Raw genomic sequence first — 22,218 nt, forward strand, 5'->3', positions numbered from 1 at the left:
CAGAAGTAGTACCTCGGGTTAAGAACTTTGCCCCCAGGATGAGAACAGAAATCATGTGGTGGCGGCACAGTGGCACCATTAGCTAAAGTGGTATCTCAGGTTAAGAACAGCTTCAGGTTAAGAAGGGACCTCCGGAACGAATTAAGTTTGTAATCAGAGGTACCACTGTAACTAGCAAGGAACTCCTGGTGTTTGGGAATTCAAAGAAGCTAACAGCAGCCCTCGCTGACAATAAATGCAATTCTGAAAGGTTCAGTCTGCTAGCTTGATTCAACATGTCATCCAACAGTATTCAAACATAACAAAACAAAACTCTGTTCCTTGATCTCAGGAACTACTGTGCCAAATTTAGTTACAATATCTTAAGAGGTGTCCAAGTGAACAATTTATTTTTGAAAATATAATGTAGAACAAAATTTATTTTTGAAAAATTGTTGATACACATATGTATTATTAATTAAAATCCTTAATTATTTCTCAGAAACACATATATCAACATCCCTCCAGATTTTACCTGCTCCAGCTCCTCCTTCCAATGCATTTCTTGACATACACTAATTTCCTTTAATTTTGTATTTTCTCTCCTCAATTCTTCTATGTCTTTTTGGGTCTCAACCTGAAGAACACAAAGTTTAGCTTTGTACTCGTTTTCTAGTGCCAAGCATCGCTCAGCCACTTCCATCTCTACTTGACGCGCAGCATCTTGAGCACTTTGTAGACCAAGTTTAGCAATTTCTGAAAATAATAAAAGTTTAAAATATTTTTCATCAGTTTTCATAATTGCAACAAAATACTGAACAAGACATATTTAGTGTTTCATTGCTATAATCTTAGTTTACATTAGAATGTTAACACTATTAGAAGATTATTAACACTGCTGTTACAGGGGTTCCATTCCTATTTGCAGGGTTGTGTCCCCAGTACTGGGAGGCTGCTCTTCTGGCCCATGGCAGTTATGCTATGGGATCGCACAGGTCTCTATTTTTTATTAGTTTTTTTAATAAATTTTTATTAGATTTTACAATTTAATATTCAACACATTTACCATATAAAAGAGAAAAAAGAAAAGAAAATGAAAACTCCCCCCCACGTCATGACTTCCTTCAACTTCCACTTCTTTAAATATTTGCTACTTCTGCTTAATTTTTGTCTTATTTTTCTGATCTTTTAGCTAAATGCTCTTATATTCTTATCATTTTTATACCAAATTTTCTTTCAAGTTACATCTTACACTTGATTAATTTCCATATTGTTGTTTCTTAACCTTTACACTTGTTTTCTTAGTTGTGTTTACTCAAACCCTGATAGTGAGCCCATTTCTTTACAATATTTCTGTAGATACAACATAAACAGTTCCCAGTCTTTTTTAAAGTCTTCATTGTCATTGTCTCTGAGTCTTCCTGTGAGTTCCGCCATTTCTGCGTATTCCATAAGTTTGATTTGCCGTTCTTTTTTTGTTGGTATCTTGTCATCTTTCCATTTTTGAACTAGTAGAATCCTAGCTGCCATTGTAGAATACATGAATAACTTCTTCCGCTCTTTTGGCAATTCCTGTCCTACAATGCCTACCAAAAAAAGCTTCTGGTTTTTTAACAAAAGTTATTTTAAGCATCTGCACAGGTCTCTATTTTGTCCCCAGCTATATGAAGCCTTTGGGAGCAGCCACTAGGAGTGAGTTTGAGGTCAAGGTGTAATCAGTATGCTGATGATACCCAGCTCTATTTCTCTGTTACATCTGATTCAGGAGAGATAGTGAAAGACCTGGACAGGTGCCTGCATGCAGTGGTGGACTGATGAAGGCTAATAAGTTGAGTATGAATCCTGGGGAGGCAGCGCCTTTGTGGGCAAATGGTTCTCAGATCCAGGAGACAGGCAAGGTGACTGCATTCCCTCTGAAGGAGCAGGTCCGTTGTTTGGGGGAACTCCTCGAACCATCCTTATCAACTGACACATAGGTGGCCTCGGAGTGCCTTGTATTAGTTTCACAGGGTAAATCAAAACAAAAAAAATTTTTTTCTTTCCAGTAGCACCTTAAAGACCAACTAAGTTAGTTCTTGGTATGAGCTTTCGTGTGCATGCACACATCTTCAGATACACTGAAACAGAAGTTGCCAGATCCTTCTATATAGTGAGAAGGTGGGGAGGGGTATTACTCAGAAGGGTGGTGGGAATGGGTGATTGGCAGATAGCTGTGATGAGCCTGTTGACGACTCTTAATGACTGCAATAGGTCTTACAGGAAAAAGCAAGGGGTGAGAAGGTGAAAAATGGCTTTGTCATGTATAATGAGATAAGAATCCAATGTCTTTGTTCAGACCAGGTCTCTCCATGGTTTTAAGTTTGGTAATGAATTGCAATTCAGCAGCTTCTCTTTCCAGTCTATTTCTGAAATTCCTTTGTAGTAAATCAACTAAACCCATTCTTAGAAAGTGATAGCCTGAGCACTGTAGTAAAGCAAAGTATTTCACTGGTTTAGAACACAGAGCTAGCATTTTCCATATAAATGTAATTTTGGAAATTAAAATTTCACATGTTATTCTTATGACCTGCAACTGCTTACCTCTGAGGTGCTCTTCTGACATTTTGGCACGGAGCTGTTCAAGACTTAAACAATGTTTTCTTTTCAGCTGCTCCATTTCAGAAGTGAATCTATCTGAAAGATCCATCCTCATTTTCTTTAGGCTCTCTTCATACTGTAGTGTGAGCGAAGACCTTAGTAACTCTACCTCACTTCTGTGTTTATTATCCAAATGCAACCGTAAACAAGAGAGTTCTTCCTGAAGCCAACATGCAGAAGAAAAACACTGGTAAGATTTATGAAACATATCCATTTTAAATTTTCCATGCAAAACACTTGTTTTACTAAACTATACTTCACAAGAAGAAAAGGCTAAGAAGTAAATCCTGCACAAATCCAAAGTGGAGCCCCTAAGACAGTTGGATGGCACCTTGTACGCCTCCTTCCAGCAACTCCTGCAGCCATGCTGGTGCCAAATGTTTTGCTCTGCTTTCCTTTGGCCCACATCAGTGAGGCCAAGAGAGGGATCTTGTCGTCTAGACAGCCTAGAACCTCCACACACACTGCCCAGGCTTGTGCCCCGAGGTGGTTACTTTGGTGCTGCTAATGCAGCAGTTTGACTTGACCTCAAAGGTGCACTCCAGTGCCTCTTGAGACAGACAGTTTACACAGCACAAGCAGTTTACACAGAGCTAATTGTTCACAGCCCTTTGGCGGTCATCAGCAATAAAATGCAACAAGTAGCTCTGCCTTAGTTGCTAGTACAGCCACAATCAGGATGGAAAACTGAATGCTAATGTATTAATAAAGAGAATTAGAACTGATCATAAGCCATAAGTAGCACTGGTCTTCATGTGCACTGATATCCACTACTGGGTTGCAGCCTTACCCAAGGTGGACTGCAACAGCAACACTACTATGCTATGGAGACTGGTCCATTAGGATGAATGGAACGCCTCACCTTACATCATGGGAGGGCCAGCCCTGGCTATAGACTTCCAAGCCAGACTGAAGACTTGGATGATGCCTTCCTACAGCAGATAGTCAAACATTCCAAAAGGAGAGATACAGTAGTCATGGGAGACTTCAACTACCCAATAGCTATTGGAACAAAAACTCTGCCAACAATGTAAGGTCCAACAAATTCCTCAGCTGCCTCAGACAATTTCATTTTCCTGAAGGTAAAGGAAGCTACAAGGGGATCATCTATCTTGTACCTGATCCTCAACAACAGGGAGGAACTGTTAGACACCTACTTTGCCTCTGTCTTCACCCAAAAGGAAAGCAGTGCCCAACCTGGTGATAACAGAATAAATAATGCAAGGAGAGAGCTGCAGCCCAAGATAGGAAAAGAGGCGGTAAGGGAACACCTAGCTACATTAAATGAACTCAAATCTGCAGGGCCTGATGAGTCGAACCCAAGGGAGCTTGTGGATGTAATCTCAGAGCCTCTAATCTTCTGAGAATTCTTGGAGAACAGGTGAAGTCCCTGCAGACTGGAGGCAGGCAAATGTTATCCCCATCTTCAAAGGGGGGGGGGGAGAGAAGACCCAGGTAACTACTGACCAGTGAGCTTGACATTGATAACGGGAAAGGTCCTAGAACAGATAATGCAACAGTTGGTCTGTGGGCACTTAGGAAAGGATGTGGTGATTACTAAGACCCAGCCTGGGTTTCCCAAAATCCCAGTCATGTCAGACAAATCTCATTTCTCTTTTTGATGGAGTTAAAAACTTGGTGGATTGGGGGAATGCTGTGGACATAGCGTATCTTGATTTCACTGAAGCTTCTGGCGAAGTCCCCTATGATATTCTTGTGAAGAAGCTGGTAAAATGTGGGTTGATTGAGGTAACTGTTAGGTGGATTTGTAGCTGGATGACTGACCGAATCCAAAGAGTGCTCCTTAATGGTGCTTCATCATCCTGGACAAAAGTGGGGTTCTTTCCTAGGCACATTGTTGTTCAATGTTTTTATAAATGACTTGGATGAAGGAATTGAGGGGATGCTCATCAAATTTGCAGATGACACCAAACTGGTAGGAGCAGCTAACGCTGCAGAAGACAGAACTGGGATTCCAAATGACCTTAACAGATTGGAGAACTGTGCCCAAACTAACAAGATGAATTTCAATAGGGAAAAATGTAAGGTTCTGCACTTAGAAAGGAAGAGCCAGCTGCACAAATATAAGATGGGGACACCTGCCTTACTAGCAGTACGTGTTACAGATAGGTAGCCGTGTTGGTCTGCCATAGTCAAAAACATTTTTTTTCCTTCTAGTAGCACCTTAAAGACCAACTAAGTTAGTTCTTGGTATGAGCTTTCGTGTGCATGCATCTGAAGAAGTGTGCATGCACACGAAAGCTCATACCAAGAACTAACTTAGTTGGTCTTTAAGGTGCTACTAGAAGGAAAAAAAATGTTTTTGCAGTACGTGTGAAAAGGATCTAGGGGTCTTGGTAGACAAGCTTAATGTGAGTCAACAGTGTGATGCAGCAATCTCAAATGTAATCTCAAAGCCTCTGTCTATAATCTTAAAAGGTTTCACCCTCTGGCCTAAAGACAGACATTTCTGCATTCCATAGCCTAGAGTGGTGAGATGGGGGGCAGGGGGAGGCAGTTGTTTCCCTAAACACATGGGAAGGCTATGACGATTCTGGCTTGGTTCTACAAGCTTTGGTGTGGTGGCAACTGGTTCAGTTGTCTCCTTCTGGCAGCGGCAGGATCAGTTGTCCTTCAACACCAGCATCAGGCTTGGAGGCGGAACCCAATCTGGAACCTTAGCTCACTGTAGCGACTGCTGAACTTACTCTAGACCAGAGCTTTCCAAACTGTGTGTCACAACACGTTAGTGTGCCAGCTGCAGGGTGTAGGTGTGTCGTGCGAATGCTCCCCACACTCCTCCCAGGTCTGGAAAGGAGTTAGTTTAACCTCCGGTTTGCTAGCAAAACTGAATTACTGTGTCATAAAAAGATGCATGTCTAAAAATGTGTCACCAACATGTAGAGTTTGGAAAACTCTGCTTTAGACTATCCACTACAGCAGGATGGCTCAATGTACATCCCAAGGGCTGCATGCTGCCCTTAAGGCCATTTTTGGTGGCCCTCAGCAACAATCCCCAGAACAGCACATGGAGTTGGGGGCTGGGTCATTTTGTCTGGCAAGCCAAATATGCCTTTTTATTACTAGCTAGTAATTTACCTTGTGGCGTTCCAGTTGCTGAGTTAGCTGCTCAAATAGATCATGTCTCTCCTTTTCAGTCATCTCTTCTGAAAATATGGCAGATGAACTGTATGGGGGGGAATTTCAAAAGAGTAAGTAACATGGTCTTAATAACTTTATTAAAGTAATGTTTTATTATAGCATTACTTTATTATAACATTACATATATGCTTTACTATATTATAATTTAATAAAGCAATAACTTTAATAAAGTAATAAAGCAGTTTTCAGTATCTTTAACAATGGGTATGTTTAGCATGAAGAAGAGATTTATAGATTATTAGGCAATATGATAGCCTTCTTCATATATTCAAATGACTATCATATAAGATGCTGGAGCACATTTGTTTTTAACTGCTCCAGAGTAGGACCCAAAATAAGGGGTTCACACTACAAGAAAGAGGATTTCACTGAAATATTTGGAAGACCCTAACGGTATAAGCTGTGGTGGAACAGAATGCCTCAGAAAGTGATGAACTCTCCCACATTAGATGTTTTAAAGGAGAGGCTGGATGGCCACCTATGAGGAATACAACAGCAGTGGATTTCCTGCAGCAGCAAACAGTCGGACTAGATTACCCAGCTCCATCATTCTATGTACTGAACTGTAAATTTGGGGGTGATTTAAAGTCACACAGAAGCAACCATGGTAATGTAATCATGTAAGAAAATGTTAGCATGAAGTAGTATTCATTTCTACAACCACGGATTCACTTTTTTCAGTTACCACAATCATGAGATTAAGATTCCTGTATCCATATGCAAGCCAGTTCACACTTCACTTAACTCTATCACACTAGTTATAAACCTCAGGGTTCCCCACCACCACATCATTAAGAGTTGTGGTGTGCATCTCTCTCTCTCTCTCTCTCTCTCTCTCTCTCTCTCTCTCTCTCTCTCTCTCAGATCTTTTCTAATTGGTTGCAATTAGGATCTGGAGCTCACGTAGGTGAAAGCCATCTTAGTAGATTTTGCTACAGGAGAAGCATTTTCCACTGTTCAGCAGCCAGGCCTGCCATGATGCTACAGCCTGGATAATGCAGCTCAGGCCTTCCCAAATGTTCCCCAGACAGGGAAGGGCCAGGCACAGACAGGTCCACACATTGAAGGTTCCAGCCTTCACAGAGGTACTGAATGGTGCATGGCTAATCCACAGAAATTCACAGCACCATGTTGCTTTGCATTGCCCATGAAAACAGTAAAATAACTGTTTTAGCTGCTTTCCATGTTCTCTCTAGCTGTAGCTGCTTTGGTGTGGGAAGAAACAGCTGTTTGGGACTCTGGAATCATTCAGGATTTTACCTTAAATAAATCTTAAATTCCAATTAAATATACAAATCCCACAAAAGCTATTATCAGCTTTTATCAACAGGCTCTCTCTTTAGTTTGTAAGCATTTAGGATACCTAAAATTTCCACTGGAAGTATAACATGAGGTAGTGAATTTTCCTTAAACCACACCCACCCACTGAACCCGCCTATCAACTGAACTCCCTGGTGGCATCAGCTGAGAGGCTGGAGGACAGGGTGTAATCTTACACTGACTGCACTCCACCATGTTCCCAGTAAGAAACATCAACCATGTTTCCTAAGCCACCCTCAACTTGAAGCAGCTGCAGACAGATCATAAGCATTCACTAGAATCAATACAAACAAAAACAGTATATGAAAGACACTGTCAGCTTGCCTCTTGAAAAAAATAATCTAAATCAGGATTAGGCAAAGGATTCCCATTCTCCAAGTGGTTTGAACTAACCAATATTTTACAAGTCACTCACAGAATGCAAGACTGAGCTTGTGAAAACCAACTTATGTAACTAATGTCTGCCTGGTAATAAATATAAGCATTGGTAACAAATAATAGCTTTTCCAGAGACAAAACATGAGGGCAAGCAATTGCACAACACTTCCTTGAAAGGCTGGTCAGGGACAGGGTCTCTTCAAAAACAACATTAACTCTTTTTAAAAAAAAATGGATACATGACAATCAAGCTAACCCAATCCTAGCTGTGACAAACAGAAATCTAGTGCATCCTACAGCTGCTAGATGCTCCTATGAGTATCAAAGTGTAGTAGTAAAAAAGGTTCTCCCCTAGCCAGGAGCACTAGTCAAGACGAGGGCTTCAGGAGTTCTCCAACATGACCACCTGTCCAGACTGCCAGAGGAAACTACAATTACAAATACAGTAGTACCTGGGTTTAAGAACAGCTTAGTTTATGAACAACTTGGATTAAGAATACTGCAAACCCAGAAGTAGGTGTTTTGGTTTGTGAACTGTGTGGTGCAAGCAGAACATGTTCTGCTTCCTGTTGAGTGTGTTCCATTTGTAAATTGAGTCCCCCACTGCTGTGGGAAAGCACACCTTGGTTTAAGAATGCTTTGGTTTAAGAACGGACTTCCAGAACCAATTAAGTTTGTAAACTAAGGTACCAATGTAGTTTTCATTACTAAGTATTACATTCTTAATAATCAACTCTTTAAAAATCTGGTGCTACAGATCAAGTTACTAAATTATTAGCATTACCCAAATTCCACATGTAGATCTTGGCTGTTCTCCACCTCTAATAGGGAATAATCTTTCATTTCCCGCAGCCTCTGATGCAGCATTGTTAATTCTTCTCTGTAGTTTTCTTCCACAGACTTTAATTTCTGTTCAAAATAAAGTCTTAATTGTTCCAGTTCATTTTCATGTTCACTTTTTTTTTTATCCCATTTAAGTTGAAAATCCTTCTTCAGGTATTCCATTTCTTCCATGTGTGAAGTGCGAGCAAGCAGCTGTTCTTTCAACTCTGGTGAAAGACCAAGATAATACTCTTATTTTAATACAGTATATTAAAATAAAACAAGCTTCTCAAGAAGTACAACACACACAGGACAACGCTATTAAGAAGACTACAGTGGTGCCTTGCAAGACGAAAAGAATCCGTTCCGCGAGTCTCTTCATCTTGCAGTTTTTTCCTTTTGCGAAGCAAGCCCATTAGCGGATCAGCTGATAAGCGGCTTAGCGGATCAGCTGATAAGCGGCTTAGCGGATCAGCTGATAAGCGGCTTAGCGGATCAGCTGTTAAGCAGCTTAGCGGATCAGCTGATAAGCGGCTTGGGAAAAAGGGGGGGGGGGGAGGAAAAAAACCCCGCAGGAACTCGCAAGACATTTTCGTCTTGCAAAGCAAGCCCATAGGAAATTTGTTTTGCAAAGCACCTCCAAAACGGAAAACCCTTTCGTCTAGCGGGTTTTCCGTCTTGCGAGACATTCGTCTTGCAGGGCACCACTGTAGGCTTAACATTTGACCTTAAGTGCCTTGGACGCTAAAAAGCACTTTATTAACTTGAATAGAACTTATTACAAGTTCTGAGGTTGCTTGTGTAATGGGACTTGATCTCCTTCCCCTTGTCGTCCCTCAGTCTGGTCATGTACGTTTTGGTGACCCTCCAGAACACATCAGGGGGTGCAGGGGGAAGATAGGAAAGCTTATTCTGTGTAAAAACATTGGATATCTAACAACTCCACCTATATTTACATTTTCCAAGATTTGCATAAAAACCCAAAAAGGCTTGGGATCTATTAATATTGGCCAGGTTAAATGCATAATAAAATGAAGAAAGTAAATATAAACACTGCCAAGTCTGAAGATTAGTATTACAAATCTTAGAGCTCATTTATGAATGTTAACTACTCAATATATCATTATGTTATATTCATTAAACAGCATACCTCAAGTGGAAAATGGAGGAAATAATAATAATAATTCAAGAGCTACTATATAAATACAAATCACTGAGTTAATATTTCAAATTAATTGTTAAGATTCATAATGAATGGCATCAAGATTATTTGTGCCATAAATTTAGCCTGCATGTTATATTTTGTGTAGACCTGAAATAATAAAAATATTCTTAGAAACTTAATATTATTTTTGAACAGGATAAAATATAAATTATGTCAATCCTCAAATCTGAGAAATTAACCTAAAATCCTGAAATTAAAACTGAGAGTTTCACAAACATGTGTTAACAGTTCCTCAGCTAATTAGTCATTAAGAGTATAAAATATTGTTCCTTTATATGTCATAACTTAATAGCGTAAAATAAAATGCTTCACTGAATGATAGAGAATCAGACCCTAAAATTTAAAAAGGAACAGAAAGCAAGTTACAGGTTACAATGATTCTATGTCAAATCCTCAAACGTACCACTTAATTCTTGGCGACTTGCCCGAGCACTATCCAGTTGAGACCAAAGTCCTTTGATTTCTTCTTCCGACTCTGCTTTTAGTTTTTCTTGCATAGCCATTAGCTTTTCCATCTATAAGAGGTTCAATGAGTTAGTACACCTACGAATTTTAATTTTATAAAAAGAGTTTTCAAAATCTTCTAGACCAGGAGTGACGGGATTTTTGGTCAATTTCTGGCTCCGAATTTCTTAACAGCAGCAAAAATAAAACCACTTTATAAATTAGGTTGTTGAAATTTAAGGTAGCTAACCAGTAGTGCATATCTGCGTGAAAGGACTCTTTGCTTTGTTCAATTCTGATAGTAAAAAAAACATTCCTAGGCTTAGAATGTGCTCAGCAGCCACCTGTTCTTTCATTTTAACTCTACATCTTTTGCAACTGACTGGTAGATTTTGAATGGGATGGGGAACATTTTTGGCCCCCACCGCACCCCTGACAGATGGACAGGACCACCCACTTATCAGTCAGCTGGTGTCATTATGACATTATCAGGCGATGTGCAGAAAGTTCCAGTTTTCTTCAGGGCTTCAGTGTGCCAACTAGTTCATTGTGAGGAACTAGTTTGTACACCTGAACCAAGCAGAATTAAACTCCTTGTGCATCAGCTGATGCATGGGGACATCACTCCTGCTTTCAATAGGGTTCAGGTGCACCAGTGAGTTACTTCTCTTTTTTATTACTGAAACTTTTCAACATACAATACAATAAAAGCCAAACTAACCCAAATAAAAATAGTAAAAACAAGAAAGCAAATGTACATACAAGAAAGAAAGAAAGAAAGAAAGAAAGAAAGAAGAACACAAAAAGAAACAGTGGGAGGAAGAAAGGAAAATGCAATGCCCTCTTGTCAGCCTCCCACTCTGGGAGATCTTCCCTTCTCTGCATCTCACACAGGGTTCTTCATCATCCATCCATCACCTTCCTTTGTGTAGCCTCATTAACTCAGAGTACAGGACATCAAAAAACAGAACAAAACATAAGTATAGGAGAGTTTACAGAAGAAGACAAAAGCTAGAAATCATAAAAAATAAAAAGAGAGATGAGAGAAATAAGGACTTCCAGTTCTCCATCTGCCAATTATGTACATAAAGATTATTCAAAATATTCATTCCAGAATAATTAGTATCTAGTTGTATTCCAGGATAATGTCCTCAATCTGCTAGGCGTTTTTCCAATCTTCAGTCCCAGACACCTCAAGACATTCTTCTTTCCACACAAAAAGTCCCAAAGGGGCTCTTTGATTGTTATTATTGCTAAAGGCCAAAAAAAGTATTTCTTCAGTCCAGTATAACAACTTTCTCTTCAAGAAATTCCAATAACTTTTATTGGAGTAATAGTCCATAACTATTTACTTGTATCTTCATTAATTTCGGCTTTGGCCCCGGCCAGGTAGAACGCTCTGCCACAAGAGATCAGGGCCCTGCGAGATCTGACATCTTTCCGCAGGACCTGTAAGACGGAGTTGTTCCGCCAGGCCTTTGGTCAGGACTCAGCCTGACTCCCCTTCTCTTTTTGTATAAGAACTAGTATGAAAGAGGCCTCCCAGCATTTTCACAGGCCCATATAAGAACAGCGTAAACAGCTGGGCCTGATGAACATTTACTGTTCCCAACCCTAATCCTGCGGAAAGCCATCTAATTAGATTTTAATTTGATCCTGACTTGTTTTTAGGAGGTAATTTATGTTATATATTCTATGTTAGCCGCCCTGAGCCCAGTCTAGGCCGGGGAGGGCAGGATATAAATAAAAGTTTATTATTGTTATTAATATTATTATCCAATTCCATATTTTCCAGTCCTATTTCCTCTTGGCTATGCTTTCCCATCTTTAATTTAAAGAAAAAGTCCTTGCATTTCTATTTCTTCCATTCTTTCCCCAAAGATTGCCAGCAGCTTGATGGTGTTTTCTTCTGTGTTCAACTTGTACAGAAGATCCTTTCTCTCTTACGTCTATCATTTCCATCTCCAGATGTTTCTTATTATCTCTATCCATAATTCCACCCCTCTCTTCCAGCATCCCAACACCCTCATTTGCCTGTTTCAGTCCTCCAGTCACCTATGTGGAGATCCTCATCTGCTGTTTCCCACTCTGCCACTTCACTCTCATATTCAGGCAGATCTTGATAAACATAAAGACCCTTGCAAAGAATCAACATAAGTATGCTTATTTACCTCCTGCTGTAATTCTTCTTGTTGTTTCTTGCTTTGCTCTTTCATATCTTCCAACTTTTGTTCATATTCAGCCTGCAGTTTTGTCATGGCCAGATCATACTGGTTTTTCAGGATATCATGCTCCACTACAAAATAACATTGTGCTCTGTTATAAAATTAATTTTCTTATCAGCTGTCAAAATACACACAAAGAATGCACTCTACACCTGAGATACAGCCCTACTTGTGAGATGACTGCTTCAAACCAGTTTCTGGCATCACAACAGTCCAAACATCTGAAGAGGTATATAAGGTCAGCAGTGAATTTAAATTCTACATAGAATCACAGAGTTGGAAGAGACCACAAGGGCCATCGAGTACAACCCACTGCCATACGTACAATTCTGTTAAGTTTTCTAATAAATTCCACAATCTTTGTAGCAATGTTTCTGACAAAAAAGTATTATAATGTGAAATGTGAAAAGCAATGCCAGATGCTGTACTTTGTCTAAAAGAGGTGATATTACAATGCAATCCTTACAAGTTTTATTTTAATTTTAACATTTACCGTATTTTTCGCCCTATAGGGCGCACCGGCCCATAGGGCACACCTAGTTTTGAAGGGGGGGGGGAGAAAGAAAAAAAAATATTTCCCCCCTGGGCACGGGGCTGGGGTGGGGGAAGCCCGAGCTTCCCCCAACCCCAGCCCCCAGAACAGGCTGCTATCCGCAAACCTTGGGAGCCCGGCGTGAACTCCCGCCGTGCTCCCCAGGCATGCGGAAATCTGCCCAATATCTGCTCAGTGCGCCCCAGGCTTCGGGATGCAGGCTGCTGTCCGCAAGCCTTGGGAGCCTGGCAGGAAGTCGCGCTGGTCTCCCAAGGCTTGCGGAGAGCTGCCTGAAGCTCAGGGTGCGCCCCGCTGCGCTCCCTGGGTTTCAGGCTGCTGTCCGCAAGCTTTGGGAGCCCGGTGGGAAGTCGTGCTGGGCTCCCAAGACTTGCGGAGAGCTGCCTGAAGCCTGCATTCGCCCCATAGGACGCACACACATTTGCCCTTCATTTTTGGAGGGGAAAAATTGCGTCATATAGGGCAAAAAATACGGTATATCCCAACTTTCTTCTATCCCAAGACCTTGTATATGTGGTTCACAAGTGGGCACCCATCCAAGAACTGACCAGACCCAGACCTGCTTAACTTAAACAAGCCAGTAGCCTTGTGTGCCTGTTTACTCAGAAGTAAGTCTAACTGTTCAATAGGGCTTACTCCCAGGTAAGGGTGCATAAGACTGCAGCCTTAGTCTCCCAATAACTGGGAAGCAAAAGAGGAGTAGAATTCTGCTATGGAGAGTCTACAATTACAGACTTCCTTTCTTTTGTTCTGCATTAAGGAAACTTATCCCAGGACGCGGGTGGCACTGTGGGTTAAACCACAGAGCCTAGGACTTGCCAATCAGAAGGTCGGCGGTTTGAATCCCTGCGACAGGGTGAGCTCCCGTTGCTCGGTCCCTGCTCCTGTCAACCCAGCAGTACCAAAGCACGTTAAAGTGCAAGTAGATAAATAAGTACTGCTCCAGCGGGAAGGTAAAAGGCATTTCCGTGTGCTGCTCTGGTTCGCCAAAAGTGGCTTAGTCATGCTGGCCACATGACCCGGAAGCTGTATGCCGGCTCCCTCGGCCTATAGAGCGAGATGAGTGCCGCAACCCCACAGTCGTCCGCTACTGGACCTAATGGTCAGGGGTCACTTTACCTTTTTATCCCAGGTTTACATGCCTGGGAAACAAGAGTATTAAAAGAAGATAAAAAGAAGTGTAGAAGGAAAAAGGTTTAGAATATAAAATATGTTATTTCAGAGTCATTCTGGATGGACCACAAAAATCATAGAATGAAAAACAACGAATAAGGACACCTAGAGAGGGTGATACATCAAAGTCATTTTGCTCTGAACAGAAAATCAATGTGAGTGAAAAGAATATGAGATAAAACATAAGACCTGCAAGCCACCCCAGCAAGACAAGGGCTGGAAATCCAAAGAGGAGAGAAGATGGAAGTCATATAAGAAACAGGATAGCATCAAGTCACAAAGAGAACAAAATGATAGACATTGTTAAATAAGACTAGCAAAATCAAAAAGACTAAAAGACAAAGAAGAACTGAAAACGTTGGTAAATGTGGATTCATTGTAAAGTGTGATTGCAGAGGACCAAGTTATGGGATGGAAACAGCCTTGGTCACCCTGGTAAATAATTCACAAGGGACAATAGACAGAGAACTATTTAACACCATCAACCATGGTATCCTCCTGGTAGCTCTGGTCCTTCCTGGAGGGTTGGTCTCAGATGGATAAGGAGAAACAAGCTGAAGCTTAACTTATTATTTGAAACATTTATATTCCACCTTTCCTCTAAGGAGTTTAAGGTGGTGTACATAATTTCCCCTCTTTCCATTGTCTCCTTAAAAAAACAACCATTAAGTAGATTAGGCTAAGAGACATTGGGAAGAATTCAATGTTGCACAAAAGTGACCGTTCCGTCACTATGGCTTCCCGGAGAGAATGATGCCCCCTCGCCTCCTGTGCGTTGTTTTGGGGCTCTTCCAACACATACCACCCTCACCCCCCAGCCACATGAGCCAATCTCAGTGTGGGTGGTGGGAGGAAAGAGGTTTAAAGTTCCATTGTGCAAGTTCTTGTGCAGAGCTTCCACTGATGGGGCTCATTAGTTCACTCCTGCCCAGTGAGCTTCATGACTGAGTGGTGATTTGAATACTTGCTTCCTAGGTCAATTTCCAACACTCTAAATACTACACCAAACTGGTTCTCCAAAGAAGATGGGAGTTTCTGCGCATGAGAGAACCATTAACTCTGGGAAGAGGTGTTCAACTTCTGCTTCAAGGAGCTGCACACCCCTGAATGATCACATTCATAGTTCGGGGGCACTAAATGATTCATTGCTGACTGAGGAAGCTGAGGTGGCGAGGAGTGCTTTTTACCAGCTTAGACAGGTACACCAACTGTAATCCTACCCAGTAAATAAGTAATCCATTCACTTGTCACAGACTGGATTACTAAATGCACTTTACAAAGAGTTGCCTTTGAAGATGGTCCAGAATCTTCATATGGTACAGAATATGGTCACCTCGTTATTGGTGAAAGCAGGTAGTCACAATATGTTACCCTGATTTTTGCATCAGTTGTACTGTTTACCACTGCACTTCTGGATCTAATTCAGGGTGCTAGTTATTACCATTAAAACCCTGACTGGCTTGGAACCAGATTATTTAAAGGACCACTTATACGCAGGGCTTTTTTTCACTTTAAACTCGATGGAACTCAGTTCCAGCATCTCTCAGGTGGGCGCCATTGCCATGGTAAGAGAACAAGGGAGGCGTTCAAGGTGAGTTCCAGCACCTCATTTTCTAGAGAAATAGCACTGCTTGTACCTATATAGTTCTGCCTATACCTTAACAACCAGTACAAAGCGCCAAGTTCAGTGCCCACCAGTAAAGACATGTAATAAGGCAGGCAGGCATAGGCAAACTCTGGCCCTCCAGATGTTTGGGACTACGATTCCCATCATCCCTAGCTAACAGGACCAGTGGTCAGGGATGATGGGAATTGTAGTCCCAAACATCTGGAGGGCCGGAGTTTGCCTATGCCTGTAATAGGGCCTTCTTGTAATTACAGAATTCAATGAAATTAGGCAGGCCCCAATCTGTTATTTTTTAAAAGGCTTTTTCTCAAAAGGTTTTGATGGGGTTGTGAGGGCGATCTGGCTGCGACATCTGTCACCCCATTGATCGCCAGGGTTGATTCGGCTGATCTGGCTGGCTAGGCGGGTGTCCCCTTCCTCCCTCACCGCTCCATGTGCGTCCCTCCCGAAGCTGCGCGCTCGGTGGAAGAGGACGACCACCCCAAATATAATTTCATTAAATAAAGAGATCGTGAGAGTTGGATGACAGAAGTGATGTCAGTACTACTAATCTATACTTTTAAGAAGTCTAGAGGTGGAAAAATGTTAAATGAAATAAAATACAAAGGAGGATAGAGGGTAGTCACAGACTTTTGGAAGGTGGAGAAGACTTGGATATGAACTGAAGTGCACAGTCTGGCTTCACAGACCTCTAGCAGCTGACTAATACTTCCCCTACCTGCCTCTCATTTTTGATAGCAACATACCTCAAGAATTGATGCAGCTGTCATTCTATTGGCAAGAGTGGGAAAGCACCTACTTTTTTAGAGGCAGATGAAATACTGCTTCTTGCGCATAAAAGGATATTGCAATGATAATAACTCTTCTCAGAATATAATACCTACTTTCAACCTGCTCTTTTTCAAGAGAAAGACTCTTCCACTTTCTTTTTACTTCTTCAATTTCTGCATTTAGGGTTCTTTCCATCTCATTTAATTCAATCTGATGTTTCACAGATAACTCTTCATGCAAGTTTTTTAAAGTGAGGTCTGTATTTGATGCACATCCTCTTTTAAGATTCTGAAAGAAAATGAAGTCTAACATTGAAAATTGCCACACAGCACAGTATCCTGAAAAATCCATAGCTTTTTAAATTAAAGGAACAATCATTCTTCCAATTTAAATGCTTTTAACTTTAGTTACTTGTCAGTCCCAGCTGCTACTTGTTGAGCCTTTGCAAAAATGAAGTGGGTTTCCTGGACAGGACCTACCCAATAGCCCATGTGTGTTCAAGCAACTCTTTTTTCAGAAAGAAACTAACATCTCTGCTTTTATCTCATGATCGCTTTAGCAGCTGCCACTTGTTTTCATACAACAGTCAGCAAGAACACTGGATGCCACCACTAGATTAGCCTTTACATTCACTTTAATGATCTTATTTTAAAGATGCACGATCAATAGATTGTTAGTGCATTTGTATTAGCATGTTTGGATATTTAGCCATGCAAGATAGCATGTGCACACAATTCCTACATTTTAAGAAAGGGAACGTGTGTGTGTGTGTGTGTGTGTGTGTGTGTACACACACACACACACACACACACACACACAGAGAGAGAGAGAGAGAGAGAGAGAGAACAGTCTGAGGAACTGTAATGTAAATCAAAGAATTTTCATCATACAAAAATCCAGAAGCTTTAAAAAGAAAATATTTAAACACAATAAATTATACACAATACCTCTAAGAGCTGGGTGTGTGTCTTCTCCATTTCCAGACCTATTTCCTTCTTCTGTTTATCTGAAACATCAAATTTGTTGCCACTGCATAAATATATTTGGCATGTCAGCTAATATAAATACCAATTTCAAAACATATATATATATAAATTATCTACTCTTTAACTTCCACACTTCATATAACCTTCCCCGCATCTTCCTTTGTTCTTAATGGCTCCCCCCTCGCTTTTACAAATATTCTGATTTTGCATATTCATGCTTATTAAAATGACTTGTTTTTACATAATTTGCAGAGGGTTTTTTGTTTTGTAAAAAGCTTTTCTTACAGCACACTTGTCAAAAAGCATGTATGTACTTCTAAATTATAGCATTAAATTTTATATTTTATATAATCTCTGTACATTATTAAATCATTTTCTAAGTATTATCTGCTATGATTAAAATTGACATTTATTTTGCTCTCAAACAGCACTGAATAAAACATCAAAATGTCTGCGCTAGTATTCTATGGATTGCAATATTTTGGCTGAAAACTACAAGGTAGATTACCCATGTCATCTAGATGTTTCACGACCATTTCTTCTTTTTCCTTATCACTCTGTTCTTTAATACGCTCCAGCTCAAAATGGTATTGACCTTGTAGAACTGCTACTTCTTGAGCATGTTTATCGTTGAGCATCTCACGCAACTCCATGAGGGCAGTTTCTTTCTCTTTTCTCAGATTAGTCTGTATCAATTCCAACTGTGATGTGTGTGTGTTATTTGAACTTAGCCTTAAAGCTTCCAGTTTAAGATTATGAAGAGCCTGCAGTCAAGAAAGACAATAATTGGTTACAGACTCTGCCAACTCAGAAATAGTACCTCGGGTTAAGAACTTTGCTTCAGGATGAGAACAGAAATCGTGCTCCAGCGGCGCGGCAGCAGCAGAAGACCCCATTAGCTAAAGCGGTGCTTCAGGTTAAGAACAGTTTCAGGTTAAGAATGGATCTCCGGAATGAATTAAGTACTTAACCTGAGGTACCACTGTACTTTCAGTTTATTACAGTGCAATCCTATGGCTCACTTATGCCAGCTGGACATCCTTGCACCAGGGATGTCACATGGCACTGAATTGTTGCTACAGGAACCAGAAAAGGTGAGCATCAAGGAAAGGGGCCAGGCTTAGTTAGTACCCTAATTTCCCTCAAACCTTGATTTCACTTTTAACAATGGGGCAAAGTGATGGTAACAATTGAGGTACTACAAGTTAATGTTAAAGCACCTTTCCCACATCACAATGATAGTGACTTTCACTAGACAGTAAGGAAGGTATCTTTATTCAGCTTATTAATAATTACCTCTAAGGATGTGGACAGGCTTCTTTGACAAGTGAAACTGATCACCTGTCTCCTGGACCCTTGCCCATTCTGGCTCATAAAAGCAAGCCAGACAAGGCTGGCCAATGAGCTGTGTAGTGGGGTGGTGAATGCTCTCCTCTGTGAGGGAGTCATCCTGGACCCCCTTAAAGAAGTGGTTATTAAACCGCTTCTTTAAAAAAACCATCTTTAGACCTGGCCATTATGGCCAGTTATCACCCAGTATTCATTTCTGGGCAAGCTGTTTGAGCAGATGGTCATTGAACAGCTCCAAGCATGCCCAGAAGATGCAGACTATGTGGATCTCTTCCAATTGGGATTCCAGTCCTATCATGGGACTGAGACCACCTTGGTTGCATTGGTCAATAATCTTCGGCAGGCTAGGTTCAGAGGTGTAAGCAGTTTCCTGGTTCTGCTTGATCTCTGTCACTTTTGATACCATCAACCATGGTATCCTTTTGGACTGTTTAGAGGGATTGGGAGCTGGAGGCACTCTTATGTAATGGTTCCGCTCCTTCCCCTGAGCTATGTCCAGAAAGTGGTGTTGAGGGATGAGGATTTGGACACCTGGGCACTCGCTTGTGGAGTTCGTTAGGGCTCCATCATTTCCCTCATCCTTTTAAACATCAGGGAGTTGGGGCTTGGTGTTCACCAGTATGTTGCTGATACCCAGCTCTACATCCGATTTAAATCAGAAACGGTGAAGGCGGTGAATGTCCTATGTGAGTGTCTAGAGGCAGTTGAAGGATGGATGGTGGCTAACGGATTGAGGTTGAATCCCAGTAAGACAGAAATACTGTTTCTGGGGGACAGGACAGCCAGGTGAAGGGGGCTTCCTGGTCCTGAATACGGTAACTGTGCCCCTGAAGGACCAGGTGAGCAGCCTGGGAATTATTTTGGATTCACAGCTGTTCATGGAGGCACGGGTCAATTCTGTGTCTAGGGCAGCTGTTTACCAGCTCCATCTGGTATGCAGGCTGAGACCCTACCTGCCCGCAGACTGTCTTGCCAGAGTGGTGCATGCTCCAAGTTATCTCCCGCTTGGACTACTGCAATGCACTCTACATGGGGCTACCCTTGAAGGTGACTGGGAAACTACAACTAATCCAGAGCACAATTCAAAGTGTTGGTGCTGACCTTTTAAGCCCTAAACGTCCTCGGCCCTGTATACCTGAAGGAGCGTCTCCACCCTCACCGTTCAGCCCAGACACTGAGGTCCAACACTGAGGGCCTTCTGGCAGTTCCCTCACTGTGAGAAGTGAGGTTACAGGGAACCAGAGGGCCTTCTTGGTAGTGGCACCCGCCCTACGGAATGTCGGCCCAGTATACCTGAAGGAGCATCTCCAGCTAACGCTATTCTGGGTTGTATCAACAGAAGTATAGTGTCCTGATCAAGGGAAGTCATAGTACCACTCTATTCTACCTGGGGTCTTGTGTCCAATTTTGGGGACCTCACTTTAAGAGGCAGGTAACCAAGATGTTCAAGGGTCTAGAAACCAAGCCTTAAGAGAAACGGTTGAGGGAGTTGGTTATGTTTAGCCTGGACAGGAGGACACTGAGAGGAGGTATGCTAGCTATCTTCAAATACTAAAGGATTGTCACGTGGAAGATGGAGCAAGCTTGTTTTCCCCTGATCCAGAGACTGGAATGGAATCCCTTGGAAAGTGATTGACTCTGCTTCATTGGAAGTTTATGCAGAGGTTGGTCATCTGTCATGGATGCTTTAGCTGAGATTCCTACATGCAGCAGGTTGGACCAGCTGATCCTCACATTTCCTTACAACTCTGCATTTCTGATTCTATATGCAAATAACTGTGAACATTTGACAGATTATTTTTTAAAAAATGATATTGGTTTAGGATTCAGTTTATAATCTTCCCTGTGTTCACTTATTTCAAATGACCTATTTCATATGTATTTGCAGCAGCAAAGGACCTTTGAATTATTGCTGTAGTTAATATTGTACCTCCGCTTGCTGCATCTCTTCTTTGTGTGTAGCTTCCATTTTTTGTAGCAACTGTTGTTGCTCCTTTAATTTAGTGTGCAACTCTTTGATTTCTTCCTCATGCTGAACAATTAGTTGACGTATTTCACAATAATGTTCTTGTTCCTGAACCTAGGGAGAAGAAAATATCATTAAAGACCTTTCTTAAAGTATAATTAAAGAACGCATCACCATCTGTTCAGAATGCTTAAACAAAAATCGGTGCAGGACAGAACTATTGCAGAGACTTAAGTGAATGCTTATTAGGAGGGCCTGAAGAGCCTTCAACCATCTGCAGGGGCGGGTTGAAGGAGAAAGGTGCGCAAGTCATTCTTGGGGGCAGAGGAGAGATGAATCTGGGGCGCCCCTCCCCCCTTTGGTCGGGACATGCTCTGCGCGGAGCTTCTGAAAGAGGGCGCACGGCGGACTACAACTCCCGCAAGCCAGTGCGGCCCCAGGGCAGGGAATCATGGGAACTGTAGTCGCAAACCAACGCCAAGCGGGACGGACGGCGGCTCTTGTGGGCGCCCAGCCTCCGGCCCGCCCGCTACTGTGAGGCGCTCGGCCTCAGCGAGAGGCGGGCGCTGGAACTCCGCCGCCCCGCAACGCGGGAGCCCCAGAAGCGCCCCAGCCGGCGCAGCCCCGACCCTCGAGCGGAGAAAAGAAACACCTCCGGGCCGCCGCCGCCGCCACCGGCCTCTCGCTCCATTTCCACGGCCGGCCGCTGCTCCCCTCAGGACGCTGCTTCTCAGGCCCGCTTCAACGGCCGCGCAACCGTCGGAGCTGGAAAAAAACTTTCAGCCAATGGGCTGCCTCGCCCCGAACTCCGCTGTCCAATGGCGAGGCGAGCCCTGCAAAGCGGCTAATCCGCTGTCGCCGCCCGCCGGGCGCCCGTGGTGACGGCAGATTAGCAGCGCCAGGAGCCTATCGGGCCTCGGATGCGCGGCCGTGTAGTGTTTTTTCCCCGCGATTCAACTTTGTGTCCCGCCCTTTCCTCCGGAAGCGGCGCGCAGGCCGCCCATGTGACCGCGCGGGGGGCGGGGCTGCCGAGAGGCGGCAGGCGGGCTGGGCCTCCCGGCTTCTTCTCCCCTTCCGCTTCACGGTTCCCATCCGGAGGATGGAAAGAGGCTTTTCCGAGCTCTGCGCCCGGACTGAGGGGCGGGCGCCGTCGTCTCTTTCGGCCGAAGAGCGGGAATTTCCACCTGCCTTTTGCTTCTGTTTGAACCTGCTTATGACATTGTGACGATAACACGTGGTGCTGGTGTCCCCGCCTCCCCCCTCCGCCCTCCTGCACTTTGGCTGGTTGAACAGAAATGGTCTCCTCCCGCCTTCCTGTCTGTGTGTGGAGGGAGGCAAGCCATTTACTTCAGACAGCCCCTCTGGGGCTTCTTCGCCTGCACCACCAACACAGCCTTGTTTTTTTTTAATAATATATTTATTAAAGTTTAGGAATTTATATAAAACAGAATAAACAGAACAATAAAAACAAAAACAATAACAATACATACAATCCAAATAAGAAAAAACACACATACAAAACAGGTATAGCTTCCATCCCTTATATTCATAAAACTTACTTTCCCGACCTCCTCATACCTCCCCTTTCTGTATTCCATTCTCT

General features: G+C 42.5%; 1 protein-coding gene across 2 annotated transcripts in view; it reads right to left on the minus strand.

Annotated features, from left to right (window-relative positions):
* PCNT (pericentrin) overlaps positions 1–21,430 on the minus strand; it is a 77,048-nt gene extending 55,618 nt beyond the window's left edge. For both annotated transcript variants that reach the window (XR_014551163.1, XM_083625730.1), the window contains exons 1-11: positions 21,268–21,430; positions 20,580–20,729; positions 17,808–18,063; positions 17,261–17,319; positions 16,427–16,601; positions 12,139–12,263; positions 9,927–10,038; positions 8,261–8,525; positions 5,716–5,803; positions 2,560–2,776; positions 515–735 (exon numbers count right to left, since the gene is read on the minus strand). Coding sequence is in view for 1 of the 2 variants with exons in the window: in XM_083625730.1 (XP_083481856.1) it covers positions 515–735; positions 2,560–2,776; positions 5,716–5,803; positions 8,261–8,525; positions 9,927–10,038; positions 12,139–12,263; positions 16,427–16,601; positions 17,261–17,319; positions 17,808–18,063; positions 20,580–20,729; positions 21,268–21,306 (1,707 nt within the window). In the remaining variant the exon portion in view is untranslated. The remainder of the gene's footprint in view (positions 1–514; positions 736–2,559; positions 2,777–5,715; positions 5,804–8,260; positions 8,526–9,926; positions 10,039–12,138; positions 12,264–16,426; positions 16,602–17,260; positions 17,320–17,807; positions 18,064–20,579; positions 20,730–21,267) is intronic.
* Between the last annotated feature and the right edge of the window lie 788 nt (positions 21,431–22,218).

This window comes from Podarcis filfolensis, assembly GCF_964270895.1.
Source record: "Podarcis filfolensis genome assembly, chromosome: 1".
Taxonomy (NCBI): Eukaryota; Metazoa; Chordata; class Lepidosauria; order Squamata; family Lacertidae; genus Podarcis; species Podarcis filfolensis.